At 38.0% G+C, this 15,629-nt stretch overlaps 1 protein-coding gene across 2 annotated transcripts in view; it reads left to right on the top strand.

The window, feature by feature from the left end:
- Positions 1-15,629, top strand: part of DNAJC13 (DnaJ heat shock protein family (Hsp40) member C13) — a 57,712-nt gene that overhangs the window by 18,103 nt on the left and 23,980 nt on the right. For both annotated transcript variants that reach the window (XR_007202977.1, XM_048300356.1), the window contains exons 13-31: positions 530-629; positions 879-986; positions 1,484-1,639; positions 2,373-2,429; positions 3,685-3,806; positions 4,963-5,038; positions 6,073-6,168; positions 6,310-6,453; positions 7,640-7,654; positions 8,186-8,268; positions 9,467-9,620; positions 11,760-11,863; positions 11,942-12,101; positions 13,048-13,110; positions 13,441-13,542; positions 13,692-13,796; positions 14,196-14,398; positions 14,826-14,910; positions 15,394-15,548. Coding sequence is in view for 1 of the 2 variants with exons in the window: in XM_048300356.1 (XP_048156313.1) it covers positions 530-629; positions 879-986; positions 1,484-1,639; positions 2,373-2,429; positions 3,685-3,806; positions 4,963-5,038; positions 6,073-6,168; positions 6,310-6,453; positions 7,640-7,654; positions 8,186-8,268; positions 9,467-9,620; positions 11,760-11,863; positions 11,942-12,101; positions 13,048-13,110; positions 13,441-13,542; positions 13,692-13,796; positions 14,196-14,398; positions 14,826-14,910; positions 15,394-15,548 (2,088 nt within the window). In the remaining variant the exon portion in view is untranslated. The remainder of the gene's footprint in view (positions 1-529; positions 630-878; positions 987-1,483; positions 1,640-2,372; positions 2,430-3,684; positions 3,807-4,962; positions 5,039-6,072; positions 6,169-6,309; positions 6,454-7,639; positions 7,655-8,185; positions 8,269-9,466; positions 9,621-11,759; positions 11,864-11,941; positions 12,102-13,047; positions 13,111-13,440; positions 13,543-13,691; positions 13,797-14,195; positions 14,399-14,825; positions 14,911-15,393; positions 15,549-15,629) is intronic.

Here is a 15,629-nt window from a genome sequence, read left to right as displayed (position 1 = left end):
AAAACTTTTAACATGTACCTTCATCTGTCCTTTAAGTAGGCAGTTCTTCATTCTGAAAGTATGCTGATGTCATTCCTATCTTCAGTTCAACACAAGCTAAAATGATGTTAGCAGGTTGTACTTCTGTAGTAAGTACAGATTGCTTGGAGTTTGCCTTAAATAACATAAGGAAGCAGAAAAACTGTCAGTTTTTCTGAAAACGAGAAATTATTTGAAATATTTCTGACTAGGAAATGTAGAGCAACTATAATATACAGAATGATGAGAAGAGTCACAAAAGCACTTAGTCTGAGACCTTTGTAGTTCTGTTTCTTTGTAAATGGTATCCTATAACTACACAGATACATCTTTATTTTGATGAATGTGCTTGGCATGTTGTTAACAGTGAAGTCAATATTTTCCTACTAAGAATCTCAAATTTATGAAAATATCAGGGTATTGGCTTGCTAAATGCAATGGGAGCAGACTCCTCTTGGTCACTTTAAGATTTTAGTTTCTTATCTTAGTGGTTTTGCTTTCCTTTCAAAAGATTTCGAGAACGATTAGGAGTGAAGGTCGTGAAAGCCCTCAAAAGGAACAATGATGGAGTAACCCATGCCTCTATTGACATGCTTTGTGCTCTTATGTGTGTAAGTATTAAATTTCAGGTTCTTTCGCTTTGGAATATATGAACTTCAGGCTATTGACAGATGTGGAAATAGGGACTGCCATTTAACTTGCAGTGTGTTCAGACATGAAATAACTTGTTATACATTGATTTCATGCTGAACTTGAAGGAGGATGTGCTTTTGTGGGTACAAAGAATGGCTTTTGGATTACAGCTGTTAAGAACTGAGGGTTGAAATGTGACTGCGTAGTGAATACTTCTTTTTTTATAGCCCATGCATGATGACTATGACTTGAGGCAGGAGCAGTTGAACAAAGCTTCCCTTCTTTCTTCAAAGAAGTTCCTAGAAAATCTACTAGACAAATTCAATTCCCATGTGGTAAGTCAAATTTTGAAAACAGATAGCTTCTTTAAGTGCCTTTCCTAATTGCTGTGAAAATGCTTTTGTCATACTTAGATGCATCTTTGAATGTATTTGTACCTGCAATTGAAAATATGGCTCTGCACTGAAGTTTGTTTTAATTAAGCTTGGATCTCGACAGGTTAGGACATAGCTGTCTATACTGCAGAATTTGAATGTCCTGCAACAAATGTTTGCATGTTTAATATGAAAACTGGATGTTTCTCTTAACTAAAAGAATAGTGTAAACTCAAATTGGTGTGATTAAAATAGAAAAAGTAGTTTGAGTCTCTGCTATGCTTTAGAAACCAATACTTTGCCACAGTAGTGCCATACTCAGAGTAATGGAGTATGCTAAACTTGTAGTTTTTGTTTACAGACTGTTTTAATGCTATGACAGGGAAGAGCACCTTCAGCATCATGAATACTCTCAGGCCACTGTATGTGAATTTACATACCTGTCTTCCTGATTTCAGGATCATGGGACAGGTGCCCTAGTAATTAGTTCACTTCTGGACTTCCTGACATTTGCCCTATGTGCTCCATATAGTGAGACTACTGAGGGGCAGCAGTTTGACATGTTGTTGGAAATGGTGGCATCTAATGGAAGAACATTATTTAAGCTCTTTCAGGTAAGACTTACTTTTCACTATTTTTGGAGGCTTCAGGTAATCAGTGAACATGAAATTTTTCTTATTTTCCTGAAGGACAGGTTTGTCTTCAGCTGGTTAATGTGCCATAATAAACTTTTCTATCTTCGTGAATTTTTTAGTTGCCTATTATTTTGCCTTCAGGTGTCAGATTGGGGTGGTTATTCTGTAGTGAATGATATGACAAATCATTGTAGAATAATCTGCCTAAGACCTGTTTCCAGAAACACAGTAAAAAACCACTTGGACATTAAGATAAATTCAATAGATGCACAGATCCTCCCTGACTGGAGAGTCTTCTGCCTTTTTGTTTCTCTCTCAGTAAACGAGAGTTAAGAGAGTTAGAAAACAAGAGTAACATCCTCTTCGGTAGTAAGCCTGTAAGGATTGTAGCATTTTTAGCTAAAATGTCAATGCCTTCTTATTGTAAAAACAATATTTTCTTCTGCTTTTTGGTTAGTGTCAGCCAGTTTCCTCAGTATTATTCCAGCTTCTCTGATATATACTGCTGTTCAGTGCCAGGAGTTCTGTCTGGGAGTTGTATGAGAGATGCTTGTTCAAAGGTATAGGGTAGTAACTCTTCTTAAGGCTAGCTTTCACAAAACTGAGTTGGAGGTAGAACACCCATGTACATTAGTTAAGGAAACTGAATCACAGATGATCTAATCTTCAATTTTTGCACTTGGATAATTTGTTTGTTACCATTCTGTTCTAGCACCCTTCCATGGCAATTGTGAAAGGAGCAGGTTTGGTAATGAAGGCAATAATAGAGGTGAGATTTGATCAATGTTAGCTGGGATAGCATGCTAAATATGTACTGTCTATTTTGGAAGTGCAATTGCTTACCAAGAGAAGTTTGTTATATCAGCTTCTCAAATGGGGAGTGGGGAGGGGGAAGTTGGAAGGTGAGGAACATAACATCTGCTTAATTGTGAGTGGTTTAATATAGCAACTTGCTTTATCTTACACTTGGGGATTTGGAAAGCATGTGAGTTGGGACATTAGGTAGTGCCTTGCATGTCTTCATACTGCAGTCAAGATTTGGCTGTAAATGTTGTATGTAGCTCAGTCACATACCTCAGAGCCACCAGACTTCTCCTGCATGTTAGAGAGTGTCTCAAGGAGGAGAGGCCGTATTTCCTGGGATGCATTGCCAGATGGAATGGGACTGGGATTAGCAAGAAGTAGTGTCCCAGAGCAGACTAGTGATGTCAGCCTCTGTTCTTGCTTTGGCTTTAAGTTTCCATACCACATAATGTATGGGCTAAGTCCATACTTCTTGAGGGTTCCTCATGATTGTTGCAGGATGACCTTGCTAACTGACTCTTGGCACTTCCTGTGTTGAAATTCAGGGCTTAAGTTAGTGCCTCATTGTATCACAATGGCTTATGCATCTGAAATTCATCTAGTACTTTCTTGGAATGGAAGTGAATGAACACTTGAAATAGAGGTATTCCAAATCTTCAAGTTTCCATTGATGTACCTGATAATGTTAGCTAAAAGTTGCTATGTTATTTATTAAAAGTCCTATCACAGACGAGTAAAACTGCTGCAAAAGCTTTTTCTTATTCATTGCAACTGATGTATCTTGTCTGAGTGGCAGTCTTACCCATGTGGCTGTGTAAACTGAACAGTAGCCATTAGTCTTAAATGTTGGCAAAAGTCAAGCAACAAGCAAATATGTGTGGCTGCCATTCTTATGTTTAATCCTAATTTATAATTGTAGTGTGGAAATGGTGCTTCTACTACAACCTCCTGATCTATGATGGGAGATAGGCATCCTGCCCTCTTCAGTTACTGTCCTCAGTTACTGATGTAACTACCAGTTATCTGGTCCATGGCTTTACTACAGCTTTGAGCAGTTGCTGTTGAGAACTTTCACTTAAAACCTATCATACTCTAGCTTCTGGTTTTTGAATATGAGGTGGCATAATTGATGGTCAAGAAGGCCTTGGAACTGTAGACTGAGATAAAAGCAGCTTAACTAAGATTCTTTCTTTAGTAATCATCTTGCCCTGTTTCCAAAGGAAGGAGACAAAGAGATTGCTACCAAAATGCAAGATCTTGCCCTCAGTGAAGGTGCCTTACCTCGTCACTTGCACACTGCTATGTTTACAATAAGCACAGATCAGAGGATGCTTACAAATAGGTATGTCCATCTCACTTGATATATCATGTTTAAAAAAATCTAAGTAATGGCCTAGTGAACATTGGGAGGTCAGGGAAGAAAAGCTGCAGCTCTTCAGGAGAATATTTTCTTTAGCAGCTGGTATGTTTTAGTAGAGCAAGCTTCAGCCAGGATTGCAGCCACTTAATAAACCTTGATTATTTTTTGTTAAGGTGGGCTTGGGTTGGTTACTCATTAATGGCTCAAGTTTTGATTTTTTTATTTCTTTTAATTCAGGGAAAGAAAAGGCAAGTAGAATGTCTGGAACTTGTAAAAAGTTTCAACTTGTACTGTACAACTGTATAAAACCTGGTGTGCACATCTCAGACATCTTGCATGCAATTAGGGTCACCCATCCTACCTGAGAGAGAAGTTTCCCCACAGAAATTATTCCCTGAATCAACAGTCAGTAGAACTTGTGATCTCTGAGGGAGTGCTGTGGAGGATGAGCAATGAGTTAATTATTTCCACCCAAATACAAGATTATAGCAGCTTTAGGTATGCATTCCTGAAGTGCTCAGAGTTGCTAAGGAATGTAGGGACAAGTGGAGCTTGTTGCCACTGTGTGTCATCCAGGAGAGAGCTGGTCTGAAACCATCTGTTAGGCCAGTTCTGTTTGGTGCTACTACTTACGATGTGCTTGTAGCAATGCTTCAGTTCAGTGCAGTAGAATCCTAGTGATAAAGTTGGCAGGAAGTATCAGTTGGCATAGAAGGCAGGCTCCCAGGAAGGCTTTTCTAGCCAATAACTGGTATTAAGAGCTTCAAGTAGAGCATGTAGCAGTTCTTGATGGCTTCTAGACTCTTAACTTTAGTTGTAACTTAAAGTTGGCTGGACAAACTTACACTTGGTTATTAGATGTTTCTGCTCTATTGCTCAAGTGTTCTTTTGAGGTCTAGATCAAAATGCATGTGCTGCTACTGTTCCACTAACTTCACTGGAACTTCTTAAAGGCAACACTTTAAAGCATGCTAAGCTTATTCTTGAATAATATAATACTTTGTGCTCTTACTCACTCTAGAGCACAAAGCTCTTGCTCATTTTCATTTCATCAGCATGGTAAGGGTGGCAGTTTAATAGTTTAAAAATCTGTTTAAAGTACTAACTTGCAGTTTGTTAATTTCAATGGCTTTTTCAGGCAGTTAAGTAGACATTTGGTTGGCCTCTGGACAGCTGAGAACAAAACTGCTATGAACTTGTTGAAACGTATTTTGGTAAGTAAAAACAGAATATGGAGTAGCAAAAGAATAAAATGTGAAAGTTTGCAGTATTGAAGTTGGAACAGTCTATATTGTAAACATATTCCCTTTTCCCTTCAAGGGGGAAGGTCTTGCCTGGGAGATCAGCAGTCTGGCATCTGCTAATTAAAGCATATTGATGTCTAGTTCAAAGCATCTCGTACTCTAAAAATTTTCTGTTACTTTCCTGACACTTTTTAAAATACTTTATGGCACAAAACTTAAAAATAAGGTGTATGACTTCTTTTTCTTGATTAAAAGGACAAAAATGTGGGAGACATTGTAAGCATGTCTCTAATGCTTTCTGTGCCAATAAGAAATTAGGGCATTAAGAGTTCTGTCTATGCTTTCATGCCTTGCCGGTCCAATTTTGCTTGTAATTTGGTTAAACTTATATGTTGTTAGTTCATATGCTGATAGTTCATACGTTCTTTCACCCTTACAGCCTCCTGAATGCTTCTTGCTTAAGTTATTGCAATGAATAGTGTTGTAAGGAATTTTTATATCTGGGAAATTACCAGCTTTTAATTTCAAAATAGCAGTTCCTTCATTTTTGGCAGAGCAAACTGTCCTGCTCTTCGTCCCTATCTTATGGAAAGCTTAGTCAAAGAAGACTAACTCATCTCTAATGTCACATGTAACACTTAGTCCATATCAGAGAATGTAGATGGATTCTAGTTTTTTTTCATCCCCTTTGGTACTGCCATGGGATCAACTCTTTTCTTCCTGCGTTTTCAAGGTGCATTAAGTGCTGCTTTAAGAAACGGGATATAGCCAAGAGTTCTGCTGCACTGAAGCTAATAATGTGCCTCTGTTAAGCAATTCTGTTGAGGATGATGGCATTTTACTAATCACAGCAAAAAAATGCTGTAGCTTTACATACTTACTTTAGAGTAGAATATAAATTGTGTTTTGAAATCTCTGATTTAAAGAAATTATCTTATTATCTAACGTGATGGTTTCTATTCATTAGCCACATGTGTGTTGACACTGTTTTTGAATGTTTTTAGCCACCAGGTTTGCTGGCATACCTTGACAGTGCTGATCCTGTTCCTGAAAAAGATGCTGATAGAATGCACGTTAGAGATAACCTAAAAATTGCAACTGTAAGTAATTGTAGTTATCTTACCGATTCCATTATACAGATGTACAGTCTTAGTGACTTTCCTAATACAGACACTTGACTGCTGCATTGACTTGCAGCGAAGATAACCCACAACTTTTAAGTAATTGGTTTTATTCTGCAGGATCAGTATGGCAAGTTTAATAAAGTGCCAGAGTGGCAGAGACTGGCTGGAAAAGCTGCAAAAGAAGTTGAAAAATTTGCCAAAGAGAAGGTGGATCTAGTCTTGATGCACTGGAGAGACCGAATGGGCATAGCTCAAAAAGAGGTAAAAGTATTTTAAACTCTTTGTTAGAGTAACTTGACTAAGTCACAGTTGAGTGTCAGAACACACACTTAATAGTAAAGAAGTGTTGTGATGTGAGAGTGCTTCTTCCTTTTAGCAGAAACTCTCTACCTCATACTATTCTCAGGTTAGGAATGGATTCCAGGCAGAATGTAAACAAGGCAAACGGATTCCTTCAGCATATGTATTAAACATTAGCCAATCTTATCAAACTGGAGTGCAGCCTACATGCATTTCTTGGAAGATAATTATACAGGAGAAGAGAAAATTCCTTGAAATGCAGCAAAGCCAGTTTTTGAAGTATATTTAGAAGAAACAGAATATTCTTTCAAAATTATGTACTTTACACCAGTGATATTTTAGTTATGGAACCTGCTTGAAGAATCATGGAATGGCCTGGGTTGGAAGGGACCTTAAACATCATCTTGTTCTACTCCCCCTGCCATGGACAGGGACAGCAGCTTAGGATTCCCTTGAATATGGTTATCTCAGTGCTTAAACAGCAGCACAAGACTGTACCTAAGGTCACGATTGAGACTGAAGTAGTAAATGTTTTGATCTAATATTATAAGAGGAGAGCTTAAGCACTGCTTGAGTTTTACTGTTGGTCTCCTTTTTCTTCTAGTTTTATTGCCACGTTCTATATGACAAACTTTGAATTATGAGGTGTTGCCCTTAACTTTCTTTAGGATACTGACTAAGCTTGTTTTTATGCATTCTGGAAGTGAAACAATCTGTTGTATATGCAAGGAAGGATGAAAAGTGCAATACAGAGTATTGAAAATGCCTTTGTACTTGTTCTGATGTAGTAGTAAGCTTTAATTTAGGAAAACCTTAACTTGTTAAAATCTAGCTCAAGTTTGATGTAGACTGTGAGCACCAGTTTGACAGTAATATTTCTGAAATAATGGTGAACTAGGTTCAAAACTGGAGAAATGTGAAAAACAGTGGAAGGTCAATTGCACTTCAAATAACTTGACTTAGATACTGAGTTTAAAGAATAATTTTTCTGTGTGGAGTTCTGAGCTGTATCATTTCACAGTAACTATGTGCAACTGTAGCTTGGAAAAGGTAGTAGCAAGTTCAGTGTTACTACTTTAAATTACTTCAGTGACTCTGGAGCGTTAAATGTATTTTTCTTTTTCTTCCAATTTTCCTTCATAATCAGGACAGAAACAATATGGTGAGTCTGTATATCTCTGTCATTTGTGTGAACTCTGTTGCTCAGACTTCTGCTTGCATGTGATACGTCATGTAGATTATAGCACTGACTGCATACTTCATCAAAACAGGGAATCTTTCAGTGACCAAGTCAGGCTTGCGTTTTATTTTTGTGACTTCCTCTAGTTCTTTCCTTTCAAGAGCAAGACATTCTTCATGTGGGTTTTCGCCTCCATCAGCTTTGAAGCTGATCAATGCTTATGGTGGTGGGAACTAAGCTTTTCTCAGGGATAACTTGCTTCTAAATGAATGATTTGTCCAACAGCTGAAAGTTTCTCTGGCATGATTTAACTTGGTGCAAATAACAGTTGTGAAAGTCTGTTGCTGCTATTGGCTAGAAAAGGAGACGTTATTAATGAGGCTTAACTTAGTATGAGTAGTAATGACGCTTAACTCCTTTTGAAGGAGTGTAAAAAACGCAGCTTTTTATTTTAAAAGGGGAAAATGGGAGGTACCTGCTTCAACTAACTTGTGAAATTTGGTTCTTTTGCAGAACATTATTCAAAAACCAGTGATATTAAGGAAACGACGCCAAAGAATAAAAATAGAAGCAAATTGGGATCTCTTCTATTACAGGTGAAAATACTGAAGTTAATATGGTGGTCTCAGATCCAAGTTATTACCTGGCTGGATATTTTTGTTAATATCTTCTGAGTTGCTGTAACTTTTCCAATTTCTGCCTGCCTTGAAACAGTGCAAGTGTTTTGTAACAGCTACTTACTAAAACCCCCCTGAGCTATACTTAAGGATTCCACTTGTGTTTAGGAAAATGAAGAATTTAGAAAGCTTCTGAAATATTATTGAACTACATAATTTTTCCCCTTGAACCAAAAGGAAGAGCAAATAAACTGCAGGTGCAAATCTGCATGATATTGAAGGCCAAGTGAAGTAGCACTGGAAAGCATTGTAGTTTGTTGGTTCGTCAACCTGTAAGTTATTCAAGATGTTGTAACTTGAATTGGAAATGAGCTTAAAGCAGGGCAAGAGAAAGCACATGGATCCTGGATTTCAAACAGTGCCACAGATCCTAAATGCAACTTGCTTACCTGTGAGTTCTTACAGCTGTCAAAGTTTACAAGGGAGGGCCTTCCATCTGAAAAAGATAAATCACTTTGGCTAGAGCCATTGTGTTAAGTGGACTAATAAAGCTTGGCTTGGCTAACAAACTATGTAAGCAAGCTTGGGGAAATTCCATAAACTTAACTGCTTGATTCAGTGCTTGATGTTTCTAAATGTCAAATACAGTTTTATGAAAGGAGGATTCATGTGTTCCTAAACCTATTAAAGTACTGTTCTCAGTCTTTGGATCCAAAGGCTGTGGTGGTAACTGCTGCTAAAGAATGTCCAGTGACTGTTTTGTGACACTTAAGGCATCAACTTCTATTTTACTGCATGAGCTACTTTTTGTTGTTGTTGTTGGTTTAAAACACAGCTGGTATGTCCATGTCTGCTGCTCTGGATTATTGTTTACTTGTAGCTCTTACTGGCTTACAGTGAATAGCTTGTATGTCTCCTGGTCATCAACTACATGCAGATGGCAAACTGAGCCCAAAGGAATCACACAGGTGTGCTTTAGTCTAGGCTGGCCTCCATGGCTATGAAAACAGTATAGAAGTGAACAGCTGTAATTACAGTAACAAACTGGAGACCACTGCTCTCTGCCTTCTAATTAAGGTCCATTAATGCTAACAATCTCCCCTAGCTTGCCAGCTGAGTCTTGTCTGCTTTTCAGATAATGTTTTGAGGGGTTTAAACTATGTAAATTCTTTTGTAGATTTGTACAGGATCATGCTAGATCAAACTTGATTTGGAACTTCAAAACACGGGAAGAACTGAGAGATACTCTTGAATCTGAGATGAGAGCATTTAATATTGACAGAGAACTTGGTAGTGCTAATGTTATCTCATGGAACCACCAGGAGTTTGAGGTAAATGACCTACTGTAGGACTAACTGCATCTGTAAAATATATCTACTTGAAATGTCACTTCTCTCTCTTATTCCACAAGAGAATCTTGTGTTGATGATCCCTGACTGCAAGCTAGAATTCTTTTGAGGTTATGGAATAAACTGCTAAGGCTTGATTTCATGAACAGGCACTACTGTCCAGTGTCACTGTGCAAAACAGAAGCCTCTTTAACTAACAAATGACACTGTAGAGATGAAAGATTTATCAGAACCCATGGTGTATTCTTGCATTAAGACGAGAGTTGGTCCTTACACTGTTATCCAGATAAACCATACTTGTTTTTGAGTGTGTTCTATCAGACTTGTTTTGGGTAGTTTCAGCAGTCACTTCTTCCTGATAACAAGTTTGTCTTCCTTTCCTTCATGTTTCAGTAATCCTATGTCTGTTAAATACTGGGTTGCCAAACATGCTGCATTGTAAATTATAGATGAAGGGCACTGTCATCCCATTCTAGAAACAGCAGTACCTAAAGTTAAAAAAAAAACTTTGATACTTCTGCAAAGCAATCAGTGTGGTCCTTACTGGCTTTCTCAAAACATCTTGCAAGATGTTTTCAACTAATGTGCTAATAAACACTTCCTGTACTGTTCTCTTATCTCCAGTATTGTTGTGGTTCCACATAGTTTTAGTTAATGTGTAACACTTAGGTAAAGCAAGGCCATGCTTGAATTCAGCTACAACATATTTCTTAGATACTCCCATTGCCATCCTTGTTAGAGTACAGCTTTCTAGTGATTTCTTTCTTCATTTGAGCTGAGAACTGTTAGTGAAATGAGAAGACACTTGGTTTGGGGAATTTCTCAGCTCTGCAAATCAGGAAGAACTGCAAGACATCAGGCTAATGCTTTATGAGAGAGAACTAGTTTATATATGCAGTTTATCCCTATCACACAACTACAGGTTGCTTCTTACCTTGCTGAAGTAAATAGCTAAGACTGGGTTTAGATTGGTATTTCTTGCACTGGCATTTGTCTTTGAACGTTTCCTTCAGGTATAGGTCAGGCACAGGACTTCTGGGCATCAAGAGTGTCTGCTATCCCAACTTTTTAGCTGTGCAAATTGGGACAGAATCAGAAGCACAAATTTGAAACTTAGTAATACAGACTTCCCCCATGTACTCTACACTCCTATGTGGCTTATGCTGCTGGAATGTATCAGTAACGTTCTTGCAGCTACAACCCAGGATACTTTGGGACTGGATTGAACAGCTGCTGTCTCACAGATTTGCTTTTAAATACTTTAAATGAATATGTTATTTGGACTATGCTGTAAGTATTTGAACTACATAGTGGTGACAAAGGCTTTTCTATCAACTGTGGAACCTGTCATTTTGCCAAGGGGGATGGTGGCTTGAGACTCCTCTGAAAGCATACCAGTTAGTGGAATGTCTTTGTATTGTATGCTGTGATCAAATCTATAGATAACTTTGTGGCCTCATGACAGTAATCTGCAAGCTATAGATAAGAAAACCCACTGTAGAGTAGCTTTTGTTGTATGTTAGAGGTACCTCTAATTGAAGTGCTTGCCAAATGCTTGTTACCACTGAGCATTGAGGCATTTGTTAAATTTAATGTAGTTGCTCTGAAGTTAATGATGGTTCTTATTGGGCAATTTTACTTCAGCTTCTTGTTTTGTGAACTGATGCCTCTAGGCTTTTATTATCCAGCACAATAGCAAGTATAACTAGTAATTAGGTCATGCTTGTGTTTCATACTTGCAGTAACATTAAGTGAAATACCTTGCACTGGAATAACTACTTATTAAAACTTGAGTCACCGAATGCATCATGTATTATCCAAATTTAGTTAATAACACCAGCTGATATTAGAAACAAGTTAGTTAAAGACTGGAAATTGAGAGTTCAGTGAGATGAGAGGCTTCATTTATTTGGGGAGGCAGCAATAGCCAGTGGCTTTGTATTTTGTAGATGTGTGTTTCTTTAACAGAAAACTTGCAGATTTCAGTTTTCCGACAACTTAGGAGGGGTTGCTAACCTTGTTGAGTTTTTAGATGCAATCAAGTTCAGTATTGTTATGGAAGCAAAAACTTACTGAAGAAGAAACAATATATATTGTTAAGTAAGGTGTTCTGTGTTACAGGTAAAATATGAGTGCCTTTCTGAGGAAATAAAAATAGGGGATTATTATCTAAGACTGCTGCTGGAAGAAGATGAAACTGAAGAGAGTGGAGCAATCAAAAGATCGTGAGACATTATTAAAATCTTATCTCATTCCTAAGATCTGTGTTTGTTTTCTTTACTAAAATCTTATCTCTTTTTTAGATACGAATTCTTCAATGAACTCTACCATCGGTTCTTGCTTACCCCAAAAGTGAATATGAAATGCTTATGTCTGCAAGCATTGGCCATTGTTTATGGAAGATGTCATGAAGAAATAGGACCATTTTCTGATACTAAGTATATTGTTGGAATGTTAGAAAGGGTAAGAATTATTTTAAATTACTGGATATAGTAGTTAACATACTGCTAGTCCAACATATGTTCAGATCCTTTGGGTTACTGTGAAACCCAAGTTTTGGGTTTACAGAATGTGAATACTTTTTCCATGCTGTAAACGGCTGTTGTTAGTATCTCCCTTTGTTTCAGTTTCATTGAAGTTTAACTAAAAAAACTGCCGATCATAGAGGTATTTCAAACTAGTCTCTTTAAGGCCAACAAAATGCAGATATAACTTCGGCTTGCTTTTGAAAAATGCAGAAGCTTTATAAGAGAAGAACCTTGTTTCATATCATGTTATTTCAAAGTACTGACTTTGAGTTGCAGCCCCAGACCTCATGAAGTGATAGCTTTAGATGAGCACATGTGGTGGATTAGATTTGTAGTGGTAGCTGCTTTGCCTATTAAGTGTCTCTTAAGTTACGTCTGACAACTGATTCAGCTTGCAAAAATAAACTTCCATGCAGTCTGAAGGAGGAGTTCTTTCCTTGCATCAACATGGGTTTTGGCTGTTGCAGGTGAAACTGAACCAGTGTAGTCCCTTGTTACTTTGCCTTGAGCCTGGATAGTCTCACCAGGGATGTAATACTGAAGATCCTCTCTGCTGGCTAAAAGCATTCTCTCTTTCTCTTGTGCTTGTTTTAACTGGTTCACTTGGAATCCAAACATAGTCTTGACAGAATAGTAGACTTAGCAGAATAGTGAGTTTGATCCAGGGCAACAATAGGGTTGGAGGGCAACAAGGCCTGTGCTCCTCAGTGGCAGAAAACTACCTTTATTAGCTGTGCATGAAACTGAACACTTAATAGTCAGCAGTTTTATCTGGGCATAGAAAATAATATGGGACTTTGCAGGTGCAACTGTGTTGACTTTTGAAGGGAACTCCTACTATGTGCTGTGAAATACTAACTTGTTCTTTTCTGCTGCAACAGTGCACTGACAGGCTTGAGCGGGACAGATTGATCTTGTTCCTCAACAAGCTGATCCTCAATAAGGTAAGGTGGACATGTACACTTAACAGCACTTTATCAGTCTTTTGACTGTGTAAAATACAGTCTTTCAGGGTTAACTTGAACAAAAATTCAGGTATTGAGGAAGTTTTAGAACAATGATACAGCTTTCTGGAATGTGGTAGCTGTTATTTACTGGTGAGAAAGCTGAAGGAAACATGTAGATGTTGTGGTGATTGTACCATTCTAGTCACTTTAGAGAATGATTTGACTTTTTTTGTGGTCACTTCTTACTTGAATAAAACTATTCAGTGCTTAATTGTAGCAATGCTTATCTAGAAAATGCTTTTGGTAACTCAGTTTATTTGTTAACAGAGAAATGTGAAGGACCTTATGGATTCAAATGGTATCCGAATCCTTGTAGATCTTCTTACTCTGGCACATCTTCACACAAGCAGAGCTACAGTCCCTTTGCAGGTACTTGGCCTTTGTTTCTTACTACTCATATGTTGCTCTGCAAAAGAGACAATTCTTAAAAAAAAACCTATGTACTTTTCACATTTCTTGTAGAAATGTGGTATTTGCACTGTGAAGCTAAAGCTATTCTTGTAAACATCAACTTTTAGAGCAACGTGATTGAGGCAGCACCTGATGCGAAGAGGGAGAGCGAGAAAGAATGGTACTTTGGCAATGCTGACAAAGAAAGGAGTGGTCCTTACAGCTTTCAAGAGGTACCTGTCAGCTTCAGACTCGCAACCTGACAAATTATTTCTGTCCTGGTGACTGGGTGTGTTTTAAACAGTGAGAGGGACCATAAACAATGCTAAAGAATGTTGTTCTCCGAGTAACTCTTTAAATAAGGATTAAAGCTAGACAAGAGACTTGATGTTGTGCCAAGAACCACAGCCTTTTTGGTAAGACTGCCTATCCCTCCATGCCTCAACTAACGTTGCAACATAATCTGATACCTACTTCATGATTCTGTGACAGGGTTATAAACACGTTGAAATTTCATGCAACTGTAGTAGTCTGCCACACAGCAGTTAAAAGCTTGTCATGAGTGTGAGTGTTAAGGAGCAAAGGTGACTCTGAATGTTGGATGAACTAATTCATCTCTTATCTTGCAATAGATGCAGGAACTATGGAACAATGGAAAGCTGACTTCAAAAACTCGCTGCTGGGCTCAAGGTATGGATGGCTGGCGACCATTACAGGTCATCCCTCAGCTGAAGTGGTGCTTGCTTGCCAGTGGCCAGCCTGTGTTGAATGAGACTGACCTTGCCACACTTGTCCTCAACATGCTCATCACCATGTGTGGATATTTTCCCAGCAGGTAAACAGTGATTTTCAGCAGAAGGGGTTAACTTTATCTGGCAGACACATGAATTTATAAATTCTGTCTTAAAGCTTTTCTTAGAAAGTAGTACATTAAAGAACTCTATTAAAGAGCCTTTTACATGGTAGTAATTAATTCTGTGGGCAAATAGAGAGTTTGTAAATGAGACAATACTAATATTGTGAAAGGGATTGCAAGAATGAATGCACAAGCTATGTGGATTTCTAATGCTATAGACAGGCTCTGTTCAACTTAAACAAAGCTGCTTTAATGCAGGACATTAAACCAAGTCTAACAACAAACTTTGAAATTAACAAAAAAAGACAAGGAATATGGCTTCAATAGTCTCATGCTTAATAAAATTTCCCTTTCAAGAATGAACAAAGGCATGTGTGCTTACTGCTGTACTACTTGATTTTTTTAGGGATCAAGATAATGCTATTATAAGACCTCTGCCTAGAGTGAAAAGGCTGTTGTCAGATAGTACTTGCCTTCCTCATATCACCCAGGTGAGCAACTCTTCAAAAATGTACCTAAATGAGTGAAAGTTTGACTAACTCTATCATCTTCCTTGTGTGAATGTTTTAAGTGGGGCAGACACATCAAAGAACAGCTGTAAAATTGCACAGATCTCTGACCAAGCAGTTGTTCATTTCATAGGGTGTTGTTGCAAATTTTGTGCTTTTCAGACAATATCTCAAAAAGAAATATTTCCACCCTTGGAGATACTGAAAAGCCACCTGGACATGGTCTTTGTCAACCAGGTCTAGAAGACCATGCTTTTGGCAGAGGGGTTTGACAAGATATCTCCAGAGGTCCCTTTCAACTTTAAATATTCTTTGATTGACAGTTGCTATTTTTAAGCTGAAGTATTCTTTAACTGTAGTTCCTCTAAGTTTACTGGGTTGTCTCAATAATTAGTTAAAACTTCAATTTTGGCTAGATAGCTTGCACTACTTGCAGCTAATGTAAATGCTTGTCTTTATTTTCAGCTATTACTGACTTTTGATCCTATCCTTGTGGAAAAAGTCGCTGTATTGCTCTCTCATGTCATGCAAGACAACCCTCAGTTACCTCGCTTTTATTTGAGTGGAGTATTCTTCTTCATCATGATGTACACAGGTTCCAATGTACTTCCTATTGCAAGGTGAGGAAAAAGAGCAGCCAAAAGTACCTCTTGATTGCTCAGGACTGCTGCTCTACATCTCTACATGATCTGTGGAGTGTG

The sequence above is a fragment of the Corvus hawaiiensis genome, chromosome 1 (genome assembly GCF_020740725.1).
Source record: "Corvus hawaiiensis isolate bCorHaw1 chromosome 1, bCorHaw1.pri.cur, whole genome shotgun sequence".
In the NCBI taxonomy this organism is placed as follows: Eukaryota; Metazoa; Chordata; class Aves; order Passeriformes; family Corvidae; genus Corvus; species Corvus hawaiiensis.
The sequence above is the reverse complement of the archived record's forward strand: the minus strand, read 5'-3'. Positions and strand labels throughout refer to the sequence as shown.